At 52.1% G+C, this 15,655-nt stretch overlaps 1 protein-coding gene across 2 annotated transcripts in view; it reads left to right on the forward strand.

Annotated features, from left to right (window-relative positions):
- Positions 1-15,655, forward strand: part of PRKCB (protein kinase C beta) — a 119,208-nt gene that overhangs the window by 65,239 nt on the left and 38,314 nt on the right. For both annotated transcript variants that reach the window (XM_040574215.1, XM_040574214.1), the window contains exons 6-8: positions 7,393-7,549; positions 7,932-8,066; positions 9,832-9,928. In XM_040574215.1, coding sequence (XP_040430149.1) covers positions 7,393-7,549; positions 7,932-8,066; positions 9,832-9,928 — 389 coding nt within the window. The remainder of the gene's footprint in view (positions 1-7,392; positions 7,550-7,931; positions 8,067-9,831; positions 9,929-15,655) is intronic.

Consider the following 15,655-nt stretch of genomic DNA (forward strand, 5'->3'; position numbering starts at 1 on the left):
TCCAGGCCTAATTAGACAAGACGGATTTGAGCAGAAGGAGAAATGTGTTTGGACGTCCAGCACTCCTGTGCAGTTAGACGGGCTGGAGCTGAAACTTACCTTCAGCGCTGGCAGAACAGGACGCAGGGAGTGGATACATGAGGCTGGGACACCACAAGCAAGTGGCTAGAAATGGCTAATTGTGCTAGCAGGTCTGCTTGCTGGATGCATGATTTTTAGTGGCGACAAAGCCTCCTTGCAGCCAGTGCCCTGCCATGCAGCTGCAGGACTGGGCCCTGCTGAGCCGAGCACCCTCTGAAGCACCCAACCCGTGCCAGCCGCCGCGCGCACAGCCCTGTGCAGAGCTATAGTGGTGAGCTGCCGGAGATAAACCTCAGCACCTTGGCTTCCTGACATCAGCACCGCTGATTTGGTAATAGCCTTTGGAGGCTCTCGCCCTTTCAGAAGGGCAGTCACATGTTGGGTGGGATTTTCCAGCTGGAAGCTTGGGAGCGCGCAGGAGCAGACCGGTGGCTGCTGAGGAGCAGAGGGGGCCGGGAGGTGGCGAGGATGGCAGCAGCCGCCCTGCTGCACCCAGCCCCAGGAGGGCTCTGTTCGGTTGCTTCTCCTTTAATGGCAAAAAGATCTCTGTTTCTCTCACCCGCCACGTAAACCACAGCAAACTCACACTTATGGCTTTGTCATACTAAGTAGGTAGTGTGGGCCGGGTTATTTAGCTTGAGCTGCCTGATGAAATAAAAGTGATTTTTTGGGCCTGGTAAACAAAGTGTTTGGGTACCTAGAAGTCCTCCGAGACTTGTGAGACTGCCAAAACAAATTAAGTCCCTTCAAAAGCCACCTAAAAATGCTTCATTGACTTGGGCAGATTTTACCTCAGCCACTTCAGGACTCTGGTCTGTTATGCTCAGCAAGCCTACAAACACTTGCACTCAGGGGTTGCTGGGACTCCTTGTTTCACCTGGAATGCAAAGAGGATCCCCTGGGGCTGGTCACGGCTGCTCTGTGCCCACAGGTGGGGGCTGGCCAGCTCGGAGGGCAGCAGTGCAGCCGGGTTACGCCATTCTCTGACCCCACATGTGGCATGAACTCACAGCCAGGTCTGCAGGCAATGAGACTCGCGAGTGCAGCGCTGATCCCAGTGCACGGGATGCCGTGCGCACCCGCGGGCATGCGCGATCTGCTGCGATGCGGCGGCAGGACGCTGCCGGGTAGGAGCGATGTGCTGTGTGTCTGTGTCGTGCCTAATGTGGAAGGCAGAGTGATGGAGTGTGACAGGGCATAATTTGGCTAATGTTGGACAACAGCAAATGTATATTCACAGTCTGTGTTCTGTTCTGGGCTTTGATCAAGTATCTTATTAGCAGGAAAAGACTGCTGGATAAAGTGGGAAATTGTAGCAAATTAAAATGTCATCAAGGCGTTGCACATTTTTGCTTCCATAATAGAAAAGCTTCCCAATGCAGATGATTTTGAGTCTGTCGTATTAAGAGACATGAATATTTGAGTTTGGGAAACAGAGAAGCGAGAGCATATGAAGCTAAGTCATTGCTGGGCTCAGAGTCCATTAAATCTGGCGCTTCTCAGCTCAGACTTCTCAGAGGCGGTAAGGCAGTAAGGTGCACAGAGCTTTGTCATGGAAATTGTTTGATATTAGCAGCAGGAAGGACTCTGCTTGTACATCGCTCCTGCCGTGCCTGTCTCCAGTGGGAGATGGGGATTGTTCAGTGCTCTCTAACTGCGGCCGGGGTGCGTGCTAAGGCAGAGCACGTGCTGTCCTAGTGCAAGGGTTGGTGGTTGTGTGCCCTGCATGTGGGGCTGGGAGCACCACGTCCCCTTGCTATGGTTCATGGCCCCTGCCCCAGGAGGCCTCCTTTTCCTGCCCTTACTGGGGCTCCCAAGCTGCCCTAAGTTTTGCCAGTGCCCGCAAGGTTGGCGCAGGCTGCTTGGACTGAGCCTTGCTATTTACTGAGCTGATGAAGTAAAACACTTACCAAAACTGAAACCAATTATGCCATGATTAGATAAAAGAGCTGCAAATGCATTAATTAATAATCACCAGCCCAGGAAGATTCGGCCATAATGAGTCCTGTGCCTTTTCTATTGTATAAGCATGTGCAAATATATTCCTCTGCGGAGCATTAATTAAATGTTTTAATGCACGAGGGTGCTAATCTGAGCGCCAGGTGTGCACTGCAGTGTGGCTGCTCCCAGACGGGGATGGTGCCTGCTGCTGGAGGGAGGAAGGTGCAGTGCTGTAGGAAGTCTGCCCGAGAGCCTTCCCCTTCCCCAAAATCCTGTCCAGGAGGTGTGAGATGGGGACACCGCTGGCAGTTCTGTGCACGTTGCTGGCTGAGGCCACGGTGAGGTGGTGGGGCGGCCAAACTCTGACCTCCCCTTGCAACGAGAGGGCTTTCAGAAGTTTTTTTCCCTTGTGTGCGGTGGGAAGCAGAATGATCTGCACTAAAAGTGTTCCAATGGCCCTGCTTACTCACAGATGAAGGTAAAGGATTTGGCAGCCAGTATAAGTTGTCTTTAAGAGCTGGGTAGGAGTGGGTTTTGTTGTAGGCCTTTTTTTTTTTTTTTTTTCTCCTTCCACGTAGAAGTGAACCCCCATATGGCACTGCATATTTAGCAAAGAACTTTCTGGTCTTTCTTTACCCGGCATATTAATTTTGCCTTCCCATGGAAACCTGGTGCTATCGGCGGGCAGGCAGGTGGCTGGGCCAGCTGCAGCCCTTTGCTGCCCGCGGCTGGGGTGCCCCTGCCCGGTGATGCAAGCCCAGAGCCACCCTCCTGCACCTGCCACAACTCCAGCCAGCAGCTGAGCCCAGCACGAGGCGATGCGAGGACATCTCATCCCAGGGCAGCCGAGTGCTCCCCTGCCAGGACTTCCCCGTGCTGTGGTGCCCACCATGCAGGAGAGGCCACCCTCCGAGCAGCCTCGTGCGATGTGCACGGGGAATCGGTGAAAAATCAGGCTTGTCTGCCCATGCTGCACCCGTGCCGTTGGAGGCACAGCGATGTGTCACTGCGGGGCGAGCAGCGTGCGCACGGCGTCAGCGGGGCCGCAGCCCAGGCACACCCCCGCCGTCCCTGTCCCTGCGTGCCTGCACAGATGTGTGCGGAGGTGGCCGTGGGCGCCGCTGATGCTGCCGTGGGCAGGTGGGGGCACCATGGGCTGCCCCTGCACGCCCCTTCCCTTCCGCAGCCCGCGGTGCTTTCCCCAGGCAGGCGGTGCCTGCGCCCACATCCCCCCCAACGCTGGCGAGGCCCCGCGTGGGGCCGTGCACCTCCCGCGATGTTCGCCCGAGGCCGCGGCAGCTTCCTCTCAGCAGGTTTGGTACCCAGAGTGGTTTAAGAGCACCTGCTCGAAATGAGACCATAATTTTCTTACTCCTTGCTATTAATAATGATGTTACTACTTTTCAACGGTGCACAAAACTGTCAGAACGTAAGAGATGTCAAACTATTTTACATCAAATTTAACTGCCAGAGAAATGCCATAAACTGAGAGAAGCATATTTACTCTAACACAAGGTATCACTACAAGGCTTTTTAAACTATTTTTCTTTCACTTAATTGTTTTCTGCGTGAAAACAAACAAACAAACAAAAATCAGAAAGTTACTTAAGGTCAAGCAGAAGCATTATTTTTTTTAATGAAAAGATATTATTATTCCCATTAATGAAATTTCTAGGTCTGCATGCTGAGATAATAACATGAGGTAATCAAATCTCATGCTTCAGGGCATAAACTGATTGACTCTGAGGGTCAGGAATTATTTTTCCTGTTCTATAAAGAACTGAACAATGGCCTGATAAATTACACAGACTTATTCATTTGTCTCTAGAGTACGTTACCCTGGCCGTTTGGACGGTGAAAAATGAGTCGAAGTCAGAGCCTTTGCATGACTCAGTGTGGCACGGCGGCACGTCCCCGCGGCCGGGCGCTGGGTCCCGCAGGCAGCCGAGGTCCCAGCCCTGCGGCCGTTCCCCCGGCCAGCGAGGGCAGGGCACCGAGCGCTGCGAGCTGCAGGAGCTGCTCCTGTGCTTGTGTAGGAACGCTCGGGGGCTGCTTCCTGTACGGCCTCGTTGCTACTCGGGTAGTGGTTTGTCAGGCCCCGCTGTGGGACTTCTCTCCAATACATTTTCGCGTTTTATGATTCAAGAACAGGGCTGTAAAGATTGTTTGTTTGTTTGTTTCGTATCTAAAAGACACAGATAAAAGCTTATAATGGTGATGAGAAACTGTGTTCTTCTTCTCCGATAAGGGGTGAGGGAGAGGAAGGCACTCCGGCTGGATCAGTGCAGAGCACTGGCAGGGTCCTTGGAAATTAAACTCATTACTTAGAGATTTCACACAGCAGATTGCGAGCCTTTCTGCTTGGACGGTACAAAGCTTTCCACAGAAGATTTTGACTGAGAGTCCAAATTAAGCTGCAGAATAACTACTGTGTATCCTCTGAAGTGCAGAGCTGGTATTTATGTCCAAACTTTATAAAAAATGATTCATTTATCAAATGGCACATGAAAATAATTGTCAAGACATTACAGAAATGAAGTCATGCTGCTTGTGTCACAGCAAGGAGCTATAAATGGAGGGAGGCACGACTGCTCAGGCTGCTCTCACAGCCCCGTCTGCTGTGCGGGTGAGGCTGGGAAGAGCTGTTCCACCCGCGGTCGCCAGCCCGGCACTGCTGCGGGTTTCCATCTGTGCAGGGGCAGCCCGGGGCTTCTGCAAAGCTACCCATCGCCTGGGCTCCACAGAGCACCACAGCAGTACCTGGAGAGCCCCAGAGTGGTGGAGGTGGGAAGGGGCCTCCAGAGATCACCCAGTGCAGCCCCTGCCCAGCAGGGTCACCCAGAGCACGGAGCGCAGGATGGCATCCAGGGGGGGTACCGAGCGTCTCCTGAGAAGGAGACCGCACAGCCTCCCTGACAGCCTGTGCCAGAGCTGTCAGCCTCACAGTAAAGAAGTGTTTTCTCACGTTTGGCTGGAACTTCGTGTGCTTCAGTCTGTGCCCACCGCCTCCTGGCCTGTCTCTGGGCACCACTGAAGCTTGAAAAAGCTTGAGAAGATTGAAAGCCGTGCGGGTCCTATGTTCTGCTGCCCCAGGGATGCCCGGTATCTGCGTCTTGGTGCTCTCCAGGGCAGGAAGGGTGCATCCTCCTCTCTGGGCATCTCCAAACGGGCACTTCGAGGTTGTCCTGGTGCCCTCAATTCCTCAGGAAGACCCCTCAGCATCTGCCCTGTGGGTGACTTCTGATTTTGGAGCAGAGCCGAGTGCAGGTCTGTGGGTGCTGGCGGCACCGTGGGCGTTGGGTCCTCCTGGGGGAGCTGTGGCTGGGCACAGGAACCTCGTGTGGCACCGAGCTGGTGCCCCCATCCCTGACCTGACCGACTGCTGGCGAGCCTTAATCTCGCCCTGAGGGCATGGGGCCTGTCCTGGGCATGACAGCGTCCTCTGCGAGGTCTCTGGATGTTGTGTGTCAGGGTTTCCGAGGCTGCCAGTAATGCAGTCATTCCCTCCCCTTCTCTCGCAGGTGGTGGGGAGGCACTGGTTCCCGCACTGGTCACTGTGGGAGAAATATGCGGGGCTGGAGAATCGGTAGGGCTGTCCAGGCACCTTAATTGGGCTGCCCAGGCACCTTAATTGGGCAGCAGGCAATTCCCGGCAGGCTTGCCTCTCTCTGTCTTGCGAGCTGCTGTCAGGCTGTCTTGTTTGATAAATGAGCTAGTTTATACATGCAGATTTGATTTTTGGCTACAAGTTTTATTCCATGGAGCTGGAAATTGGGCATTGCTTCAGGAGGACAGCAGGAGATTGCAGATTTTGGAGCATTAATTCCTTTTTTAAAACTATCTGGCTCCCAACCTTGCATCAGAAACTCCTTGCTGGTGATTTGGGAGTGGAGCAATTGTTTCTACTCTCACTGACTCTCTGAAAGCATCTTCTAGTTCCTGCAGCACCTCACAGCAAGCTGAGTCCTCTCCTCTGGAATAGGGCACGGGGCAAATCCGTGCCCCGGTGGGACTTGCTGCATTGCTGCTGGGGGCAGCCGGGGGGGTTCAGGCATTTGGGCAGCTGGGCCTGCCTGCAAGCACCCAAAGGAGCTGTGCCTCCCTGCAGCGCAGGGTCAGGGAACTTCTGCTTCAGTTATTTCCAAGCAGCCTTTCCCCTTCCTAGGGCTGTGCTCCACCGTGTCCTAGAGGGCGTTTCAGCTCTGGTATCTCTGGCGGTATCTCTGGTCAGGCTGAGGGGGAGATAAGCTCCTTCTCCCAGAAGACAGGCCCTTTTTGATTCAGTCCACGGCAAGACACTTAGATCATCCCCGTCGTATTTCACTTGTCAGAGCCACAATCCAATTACAAGCCTCCTCAGTAGCCCGCAGATTTGCCTTCGCCCTCCTGTGCTCGCTGCCCTTTGGTCCCTCCTCATCGAGAGCGGCTGCAGGCAGCCCCGCTCCGTGCTCGGAGGAGCGGCCGTCACCTCCCTCGCTGCAGCCAGCGGCAGCCTGGGTGTGCGGGTCCTGCAGCGGGGGCCGAGCAAGGACCCTCCCTGGGGAGCCCACTTTGAAGACAAATTTCCCAACACAAGCGGCCTGGCTGTGTCCGCCTGGCGACTCCTCTCTCCCCCTTCCTGCTGCCGAGTCCCCGCTGCTGGCCGTGTGGCTGCTCTCCGCTCGCCTCCAAACACGGGCACCCCTTGCTGTGGCCTCGCTGCCTCTGCTCTTAGGAGGTCAGCGGAGAGCAGAGCCCACGCTCAGCTCAGCCTCTCCCCGAGCTCTTGTGCTCAGCTGGCACTGGGAGCACAGCAGGAGCCGTCCCGCTGCCCAGCCCTTCACCCGCACCCCCAGCCCCTTGCACTGGCTTTGGGGAAAGGCGGGTGATGCAGGCTGCTGGAGCGCAAGGAGGTGCCCGAGATGAGGACCTGCTGTGTGCACCAAGCCCTGCGAAGCCCCTGCGGGTGCTGGCTGGGCTTTGGGAAGGGGCTTTTTGGAAAGGCTGAGCCCTGGGGCGAGCTGGAGCTGCGAGGGCAGCAGCCGCATGCTGCCACTCCTGAGAGCGCAGGTTGGTGCTGCTCTGCTAGAGGAAAAGCAGCAGCTTTAAACTGCTGCAGGGAAAAGAAAGCAAACAACAAATCATCCTGTCAGAAAATGAAAACAGCCTGTTGAGTCGATCCTTCAGCCTCCGTTGTCCGTTCGAGCTCTATGCTTGGTGTTGCTAACTCTGCCGCTTCTTATGTAATGCCCGTGTCTGCTCACATTCAGCTTTCATTCTGTTTTTAATCGCTATTTTCATACTCGTCGTTGGCACACGGGGATGTTGTCTAGGTTTCTGGATATTTTTTACAGTTTGAGTATTGAATTTAATCCTTTTTCTCCTCCTCAGTAAGAGATGCTAAAAACCTAGTTCCTATGGATCCTAATGGCTTGTCAGATCCCTACGTGAAGCTTAAATTAATCCCTGACCCCAAAAATGAAAGCAAACAGAAGACCAAAACTATAAAGTGCTCCCTGAATCCTGAGTGGAATGAGACATTTAAATTGTAAGTACAAGAAAAATGTTTGAACTTTTAAACTAATTTTTCTCACCCCCTAAGAATTAATGTCATTGTATTTCCTCTGATTTAATTATTCAGAGAGGTTAAGCTGATTCAACTGAGAAATGATTCTTTTCAGTCCCGTAAACGTGGCTCAGAAATGCTCAAATTTCTGCTCTGTCTCCTGACCAAAGCCGAGTGTTTTGGGAAGGAGCTTCACGTTCTCCATTTGAAACAGATGCTGTCAGGAAATCAGTGTTAAAGAGCTGCCTTGTTGCTGAAGACCATCCCTTCATGTTGCACCCACATGCTGATGGCATGTGAAGGCCGTGGTGGCATAGCAGTGGCTTCCAAAAATCAAACATCCGTTTTCTTTCCTCTCTTCCAGCCAACTGAAAGAGGCAGACAAAGACAGAAGGTTGTCTGTGGAGATTTGGGACTGGGATCTGACCAGCAGAAATGATTTCATGGGCTCCTTGTCCTTCGGGATTTCCGAGCTGCAGAAGTCTGGTGTTGATGGATGGTAAGAATGCAATTGGTTTAAAAGCGCAGAGCTGTGGGCAAAATGGTCTTTTTGTACCCGATGGGAGAAGACACGGCAGCCCCTTGTTCTCTTGGCAGCCTCCTTCCCTTCAGGGACCTTCTTTTGTGGCTTCTTGTTGCCACAGGCACACTGGGATCGCTTCAGGGACGTGTCTGGTCAGCACACTGTTTGTGGCCACGAGGGCCGGCGCTCCCTCTGAGGTCTCAGTACAGAGGCTTCAGAAGGAGAATGTATCGGCTGCCAGGAGAACGAGCATTTTCCAGCAGCTTCGGGTTGGATTCCTGTAACTTCTGTCCTGGGCTGGCAGCACGGCCTCACCAGCCTGAGCCTCTGGAGGCGAGTAGGGCTAGGGCTAGGGCCAGGTCTTCGCGGTACCTGCCTGGCACAGCCGTCCCTGCAGCTCGGAGCAGCAGGAGCGATGAGGGGGGCGCTTCAATAAAAGGAGGAGCGCTGCCCAAAGTGTGTAATTACTGTCGCTCGTTACCATACGAAAGATGAACACTGTGGGTCTGCAAAATCACACTGAATGGGTCTGTTCATTTCTATTTTATCTTCCCCAGCAGGATACATGCCTTATTCCCTTGCTTTTTTTTCCCCCAGCCACTGATGCCTGAGAGCTTGTGTTACTTTTCCACGCTTACCATGTGAAGTGTAGTAATTGAAAATAGATATTGTATGTCTTTTGGAAACCAAAATCGGTGTGGCATTAATTTGCGTTAGGTGAGGCGAGAAGACACCCCGGAGGGTGTGCTGCCTCCTCCCGCGGGAGCGCGGGGCTGGGGCCCTGCTCAGGGGGAGCTGCGGACCTCAGACCCTCATGCCCCGCTTAGTGTAGAACAGACCATGATTGAGGCATAAATTCTCTTCTGGGGGAAAAAATTGTCACTTCCTCCTAAATTTGCAATCATCTGTGAAGCTGCGTGTGCCTCAGCTGGGGTTGGTGCACCGCCTGTTTCTAATGCAGTGCAAAGTGTGATGGTTTTCCCAGCCTTTTAAAAATCATGTAAGTGGAGATCTAAGTAATTTTCCTTGTCACAGTATTTGGCTGGAATAAACTCTAGAAGGAGCTCTGATGTATATTTCATATCTAAACTACTGCAGTTAATGGAGGAAACGAGCTCAGAGGGAAGAGTCTGTCCCTATATTATGCAAATAGCGCTTTGTTCATTCAGTGCAGACGCAGGCTCTATAGATAACACCCAGCTGATAACTGCTCCTCTCTGGCTGCCGGGAGAGGATGCGCTGATGGAGCCAAAGCTTTGCCTGCGGCTGTGTAAAACGCCTCAGATCTGAATGACATTTCCATGATTTCTGATAATTGCTGGTTAAACTCTTCCCCTTCCTGTGAGAGCCCCGGCTGTGCGCTCAGGGCTGTCGGTGCCCGCCTGGCTCCCGGTGGGGTGCGGGTTGTCTCCAGGGAGCCGGAGCTGAGCTCTGCCCTGGCCAGGGCAGTGGTAGGGGGGAGGAACCCATGCCCTGCCTTGCCTGCGGGTTTGGGGCAGGATGGTGCGTCCGAGGAGGCAGCGGTGCTCCGTGCTGCACGGCAGGGGTGTGCTGGCCGACCCCCAGCCCCCTGGGGGTCCCAACAACAGCCCTGTGCCCGGGTGCACATCTGGAAGCGTGCTGGATGGGAGGTCTGGGAGTGCGAGGTTTGGGGTCCTCCTCACCTCGGGGGTCACCTGGACACGGGCACAGGCGGGGAGAGCCGGTGCCCTGCCCTGACCGTCTCGCTGTCTCCCTCCAGGTTTAAGCTGCTGAGCCAGGAGGAGGGAGAGTACTTCAACGTGCCCGTGCCTCCCGAGGGAGAAGAAGGAAACGAGGAACTGAGGCAGAAATTTGAGGTGAATTGGCTTTTCTTGGGAACTCATTGGGGCCGCAGGGCAGGGTAGGGCTCAGCACCCCCCTCCTGCTTTGTGCTGGTGCCCGCGGCCAGTGCAGCACAGCCGTCTGCTCCGCACCGGGCCTGGGTGCTGTCCCCAGAAGGCACACTGTTGGTTACGTTAGCTAAAAAAAGTCCCTGAAGAGTTGAAGCTTTCCAGCAATGGCTTGGCTCCGTGAGGTAACAAACAGGGACCTTGCTGCTCCATTCGGGAATGGCAAAGTCCCGGTGCAGCCGCAGTGGTGCCTTTTGAACAGCAGGTCACAGGTCTCAGCTCACAGCTCCCAGTGTTCAGGTGGGTGAGACGTAAGTGGCTGACCGCCAACAGGACGTGTTAGCGGGTCAGGAGCTGTGCTGTGCTCTGGGCATGTGTGCCCCATGTGCGCTGAGCCCTGGCGAGTGCTTAGCTCTGCAGCACTCAAGCGTGTGGTAGCCGTGCATGTTTATATTTCTTTCCATCTGCACAGAGATGCCTGCAGCTGGTTTGGATCTCAACGAGGGGTTAACAACACTTGGTGTAATGGTCACGTTTTAATTCAGGTCTGAAGGCAGCCACCTGAAGACAGGGTGAGGGCAAGCTGGGAGAGATGAGCCAAAGGTGGTCATCTCTTAAAAATTGCTGAACAGCACATTAAAGCACAAGGGTTCAGACGAACCAGGGGCTGCAATGAAGTGTTCATTCACACACGACTTTCTGCTGGGATTGACAGGATGTTTTTTAATTGTAGCACGTTGATCAAGCCATCCTTCAGGAGTACTTCATTCTAATTTGAAAATGCAGTGACCTCCCTGTGCATGTCTCTGGCTTTGCGTGTGGTGGCAGCAGACAGTGGCTTAGCTGGGAAAGGGAACAGTTGTTTCTGGTGGATGAGGATATGAGAGATGAAAATAATTCTTTGGCACTTATGTCAGGCTGAAAATACAACAGAGAATATTGCACAATGCACAGTTTTGTGTAATGTTTGCTTTGTGCCTTGTGCACTGCTAAGACTGCTTGATCCCATGTCTGCTGTGTGCAGGTAGAAGTCTCAAATCCCACAATTTTTAAGAAGTCATTTCTTCGTACTGCGAGGAAAGCAGCACAACCAACATCGCCCTTTCATTTGCATTGTTTCAGACGATTACTTTCTATTAGGATTACAGAACTCACTGTTTGTGTTTGCCAAAATGAGTACAGCAGCTAGAAGAGGAGACACTTCGGTTAATGTATTGCCAACACTATTTTCCAATTAAAGAGGGATGAAGACCCTGGGTATGCCGGGGTGGCCTGATGTCACTGTGCTCCCGGTGTCAGCATGTGCAAACGTTGATACAGCAGCTGTGCCCTGGCTCTGAGGTGCAATAAAATAGCATTTTTTGGTCTGTTTTTTTTTTCTGTCGTGCTGCTGGTTATGAATTATTACCCCTAAGATAAATTAAGATACTGATATAATTGGATTTGCAGGTAATCTCAGAAAGAAACCCTTTCTTGCCCTGTTGTACATTCTGGTGTGGCAGCCTCTGTGCCCTGCCTGGTGTGCCGAGGCTGCGCAGGGTTTCTGAGAGCCAATGGCTCTGTCGGCTGGACACGGCAGCCGTGATCCCAGACAGGCTCTTTGCACCAAGCTGCTACCTGTCAGAACTGCTGATGGGGTTAGTGGAGGTGTAAGCCAGGAACAAGAAGCCAGTGATTTAGTTTTTGATAACGCAGGTAACCATCCTTCCCCTGGCGTGTAGCACTGCTCTCGCAGCCCAAATAACTCCCCAAAGATGCTTCAGGGAGTCTATTCACTACTCAGTAAGCCATAGAAGATTTTGCTGCAATGATTGATCCAGACAGCACTGAATTAATAGATTTTTGCCATTTTTTCAGTACAGCTAAAATCTTCCCAGAACCCTGAGGATGAATGTAGCACATCTGGAGCCTTGCCTGAAATGAGCCATACACAAAATAAAATATTTGCCCTTACTGATGTCGGTATGAACTCCCTAACTCTAGCATGGGACTGGAGAGTCGGTTCCTTTCTCTCAATGCCCTTTCTTTTTTTAAATCTCACTTACATATCTCATTTATATATAACTTGCCTGAATATCCAAGAAAATAAGACAGTTCTAATGCAACAGTTGACATACAACCATATGCCATGGTTGTCAGCTCGGCAGAGAATTAGCTACCCGCTTTTCTTACATTTCTTGATGTTCCAGTGGTGTTAAAACGGTATGTATGGTGGAAGTCACAGATGGCGAGCTGACTGCATATCAGAAAATGTACCGTCCAGAAGTGTCCCTTCGTGCTGCCAGGCTCTGTCTGTATCCCCACCCTACTGCATCTTCCCCTGCTTGCACCCTCCACTGTGACCAAGTCAGCGCTGGAGAGAAAGAAATCCCTGAGTAGCTTGGCCATGGCTCGTGCCAGCTGCCCCGAGAGGTGAGAAGAATGCAGTGGGGGCCTGCTTGTAGAGCAGCAGCCAGGGGCCGGCATGCCGTTCCAGAGGATAAGGGCTAAAAGGAATCCTTCGATCGATCTGTGTTAGCGCTGCTTGATCCTGTCTGTTCCTGGGCAGCACAAATCAATAGGACCAAGCTGAGGTGTGCGTGACAGGTTTATATTTTGAGTGGACTTGGCATTGCAGAATTGCCGGCCGAAAGGACGGAGGTGTCAGCCTGCACGGTGCCGCGGGCGTGCTGCCTGCCTGCCGAGCTGCCTCTGCGGGAGCAGTGCCCCGCTCTGGCAGCCTGCAGCGTGGCTCCTGGCCGAAGTCCTGCCTGTGCTCTTCCTGCAGCCTCGTGTCTGCAGCGGGCACGTCCTGGGCTCCAGCAGAAAGCCTCCTGAGACAGCAGCCCCGCGTGAAGCCTGGCAGCACACCCGCTGCCAATTCTGCTCGGTCTTTATCAGCCGGTTGCTGGGACAGCTTGATAGATGTGAACATCAGCTGCTATTGCATAAATTCAGATGTAGGGAATTAACTGTGACAAATGGAGTTGGATAACGAAGGTCAAGTGCTTTTTTAATTATTATTTTTTTGTGAGCAGTATTCGACATGCTTCAGTTGTAAACCTTAAAGAGGTCTCAAAATTGTGTCAGCATTAGGAGTGCATTAAAGAACAGGTTAAGGGACTTTTTTTACTCACTTAGAGGTGGACATTAAAGACACTCCATAGCAAAAACCAGACACCACTTCAGGGTGCTGATCTTGACCTCTCCCTGACTGTTATCTTGAGCTCTGTACTTGAAAGACCTTTTTCACTCCTGGCCTAGCTGCATGCTGAGCCTGTTTGATCAAGAAAGCCGTGTTGTATCTGTATCCTCACCTCCTGTGAACATACTACGATGTCGCAATTCAGGTCAAGCACAGGACTGAGTACGACTGCAGCAGCAGCTCTTCAGCCGCGGACTTGGTGGCAGCAGAGACCTGGAGTCGCTTCCACGCTCGGGTGCTCACCTGGGCACCCGCTGGTGCTGCTGGCAGTGCTGGGGCTACAGCTGGCGAATTTGCTGGAGTGAAGCAAATTAAAATCTTCCTCCTTACCCCCTCTTCATGCTCACCTTTCCCGCTTGGCTCGGGAGCAACAGCATCATCCTCCTTGGGTCCAGCTTCATTCAGATTCCCGTGACCAGTGCCGGTGCTGCGGTGTTGGAGCTGCAGGCATGCAGGAGATAAGTGTTTGTGTGAAACGCAGAGGTGTGCTTTTGGGTGTAATTTAATGGAAACACGATGATTGCCCTTGAATCTTGTTCAAGCTTGTTTTCGCAGAGGTTAATTTAGTGTCAAATTTGATCTGACAAGATTGTTTTTTAACTGTGATAGAGTAGTTAGGGAAGCTTTCACAGAACATGACTGTTTTGCCTGCTGATAAGTACACGTTTCTTTTACAGATAGCTTTGGAATACAATAGGGTAAGGATTGCTGAAGGCAAAGTCACACAACATGAGCTGGCTCTGCGACGACGCAAAGGCTGGTCTTGTTTAGTCGCACACATCTGAATCTATCTTCAGCCAAATTAAATGAGCAGCTTTCAGCCAGTGCCATGGCTGTACACTTAGAGGTTTCTCCTTCAAAAGCAGAGATGGATAAGGTGGGGAGTGTCCAAAGCTTTCTGCTCTTCTGATCAGAACTGTGATTATTGTTTTACTTGGGCAAGATTTCAGAGATCGCTGTGCCAAACGTCAGGTACAGCCATTTCTCCCTTGGCATGGCGCATGCCAGGAGCTCCAGGTGGTGGGGTGGGCAGCAGGACCCCCAGGGCAGTGCCGTGGGGCACACGAACTGACCTTGACTGAAATGCTCTAGCAGATAGCCCCTTGTGCTGGGGAGGTTGCAACAGCCTAAAGATTGCAGCTAGGGAGAAACTTTGTACTTTTAGAGGGTGGCATCCCTGCCCATGGCAGGGGCGTTGGAACTAGATGATCCTTAAGGTCCCTTCCAACCCCAGACATCCTATGATACATTCAGAGAGGTGACTTTGTTTCCTTTTCTATGTACAAACTCTTTTGTTGTTGTTGTCATTGTTGTTTTCCATCTGAAAGCAAGCATCCTGTGTGTGTTGCTTCGTTTGCAGCAGTAGCAGGTATCAGGCTGTTGAATGATTTCAGCCTCTTCCCTGGGGCACTTGTTCAGAGCTGCATTAGCAATTATGATGTTTGCAAATCCTTGAAACTGTACCTTTAGTTTTCAGTGCAGCAGTTTTTCAGATGTTTGTAGGTGCTGCAGGTGACCTTGAATGGGGAATTTTACAGCAAGGAGAACCTTGCAATAACCAATTAGCAGCTGCAAAGGCTTGGAGATTACTTGTGAGGCTCCTATCTGGAGGAGCTGCGAGCAGCAGTCAAATTGAACTGCTGGAATCGGGTTAATGGAATTTCATGCTAGACTGAGCTCAATGCAAGCCCTACACTGTGGCATATTTCTAAAAATTAAAACCGAATAAATTGTGAGATAGTTTTTACAAATTGTGGTTCAGCAAATTAGATAGCCCCTGGACCAATGAGGTGCCAAGCAACTGATGAGATTTTGTGTTCAAAAAATGTGGGGTTTTGTGAGGGCTTCTTAATAAGCAATTGTGATTGAACCAGCTTGTGTGATTGCTTGGGGATGCAGAAGTGCTTTCTATTCTGCTTTTTTTTCAAAATGAATTTGTAGCTTCCTACGTTCAGCCTGAACTGGCACAGGAGTGCAATTCTCTTTGATATCAGATAGTAACAAAGTTGGAGCTTGATAACAATTCCTGTATTTCACAACAATATATTTATATTTACCTGTCATTTTCTCATAAGGTGAGAGACAGAAGTCAGCTTTGTGAAGGCAAAGCTCATTTAAGGCTCTGTTTTATACTTGGATGGCCTTGAGCACGTTATGGGTTGGCATTTCTGAGGCAGTGCTCAAGGTTTAAGACACTGAACGCTCCTGGCTGCGGTGCAGTTTTCCCATCTGATGGCAGCGGTCTGTAAGGGTGCCCTCCAGAGCCGCCGCTTGCCAGCGTTCCAGGAGGTCGATGCTACCTGCACCTCGGGTGTGGTCCTGGGACCCCCGCTCTAGCTCTGCACCCACCCGCGGGTGTTGTGGAGGTCCCGTGGGTGGCCGTTCAACGTGGGAGAAGCTCCCCTGGCTGTGAGCAGAGGACGGACGGACGCATCCTGTAAGCTGCAGGAGGAGCTGGCAGCTGGAGTGCCTGGGGATGTGGCTCCTGGATTCTCACGGAGCTGAGCTGG

The sequence above is a fragment of the Cygnus olor genome, chromosome 15, assembly GCF_009769625.2.
Source record: "Cygnus olor isolate bCygOlo1 chromosome 15, bCygOlo1.pri.v2, whole genome shotgun sequence".
Lineage (NCBI taxonomy): Eukaryota > Metazoa > Chordata > Aves > Anseriformes > Anatidae > Cygnus > Cygnus olor.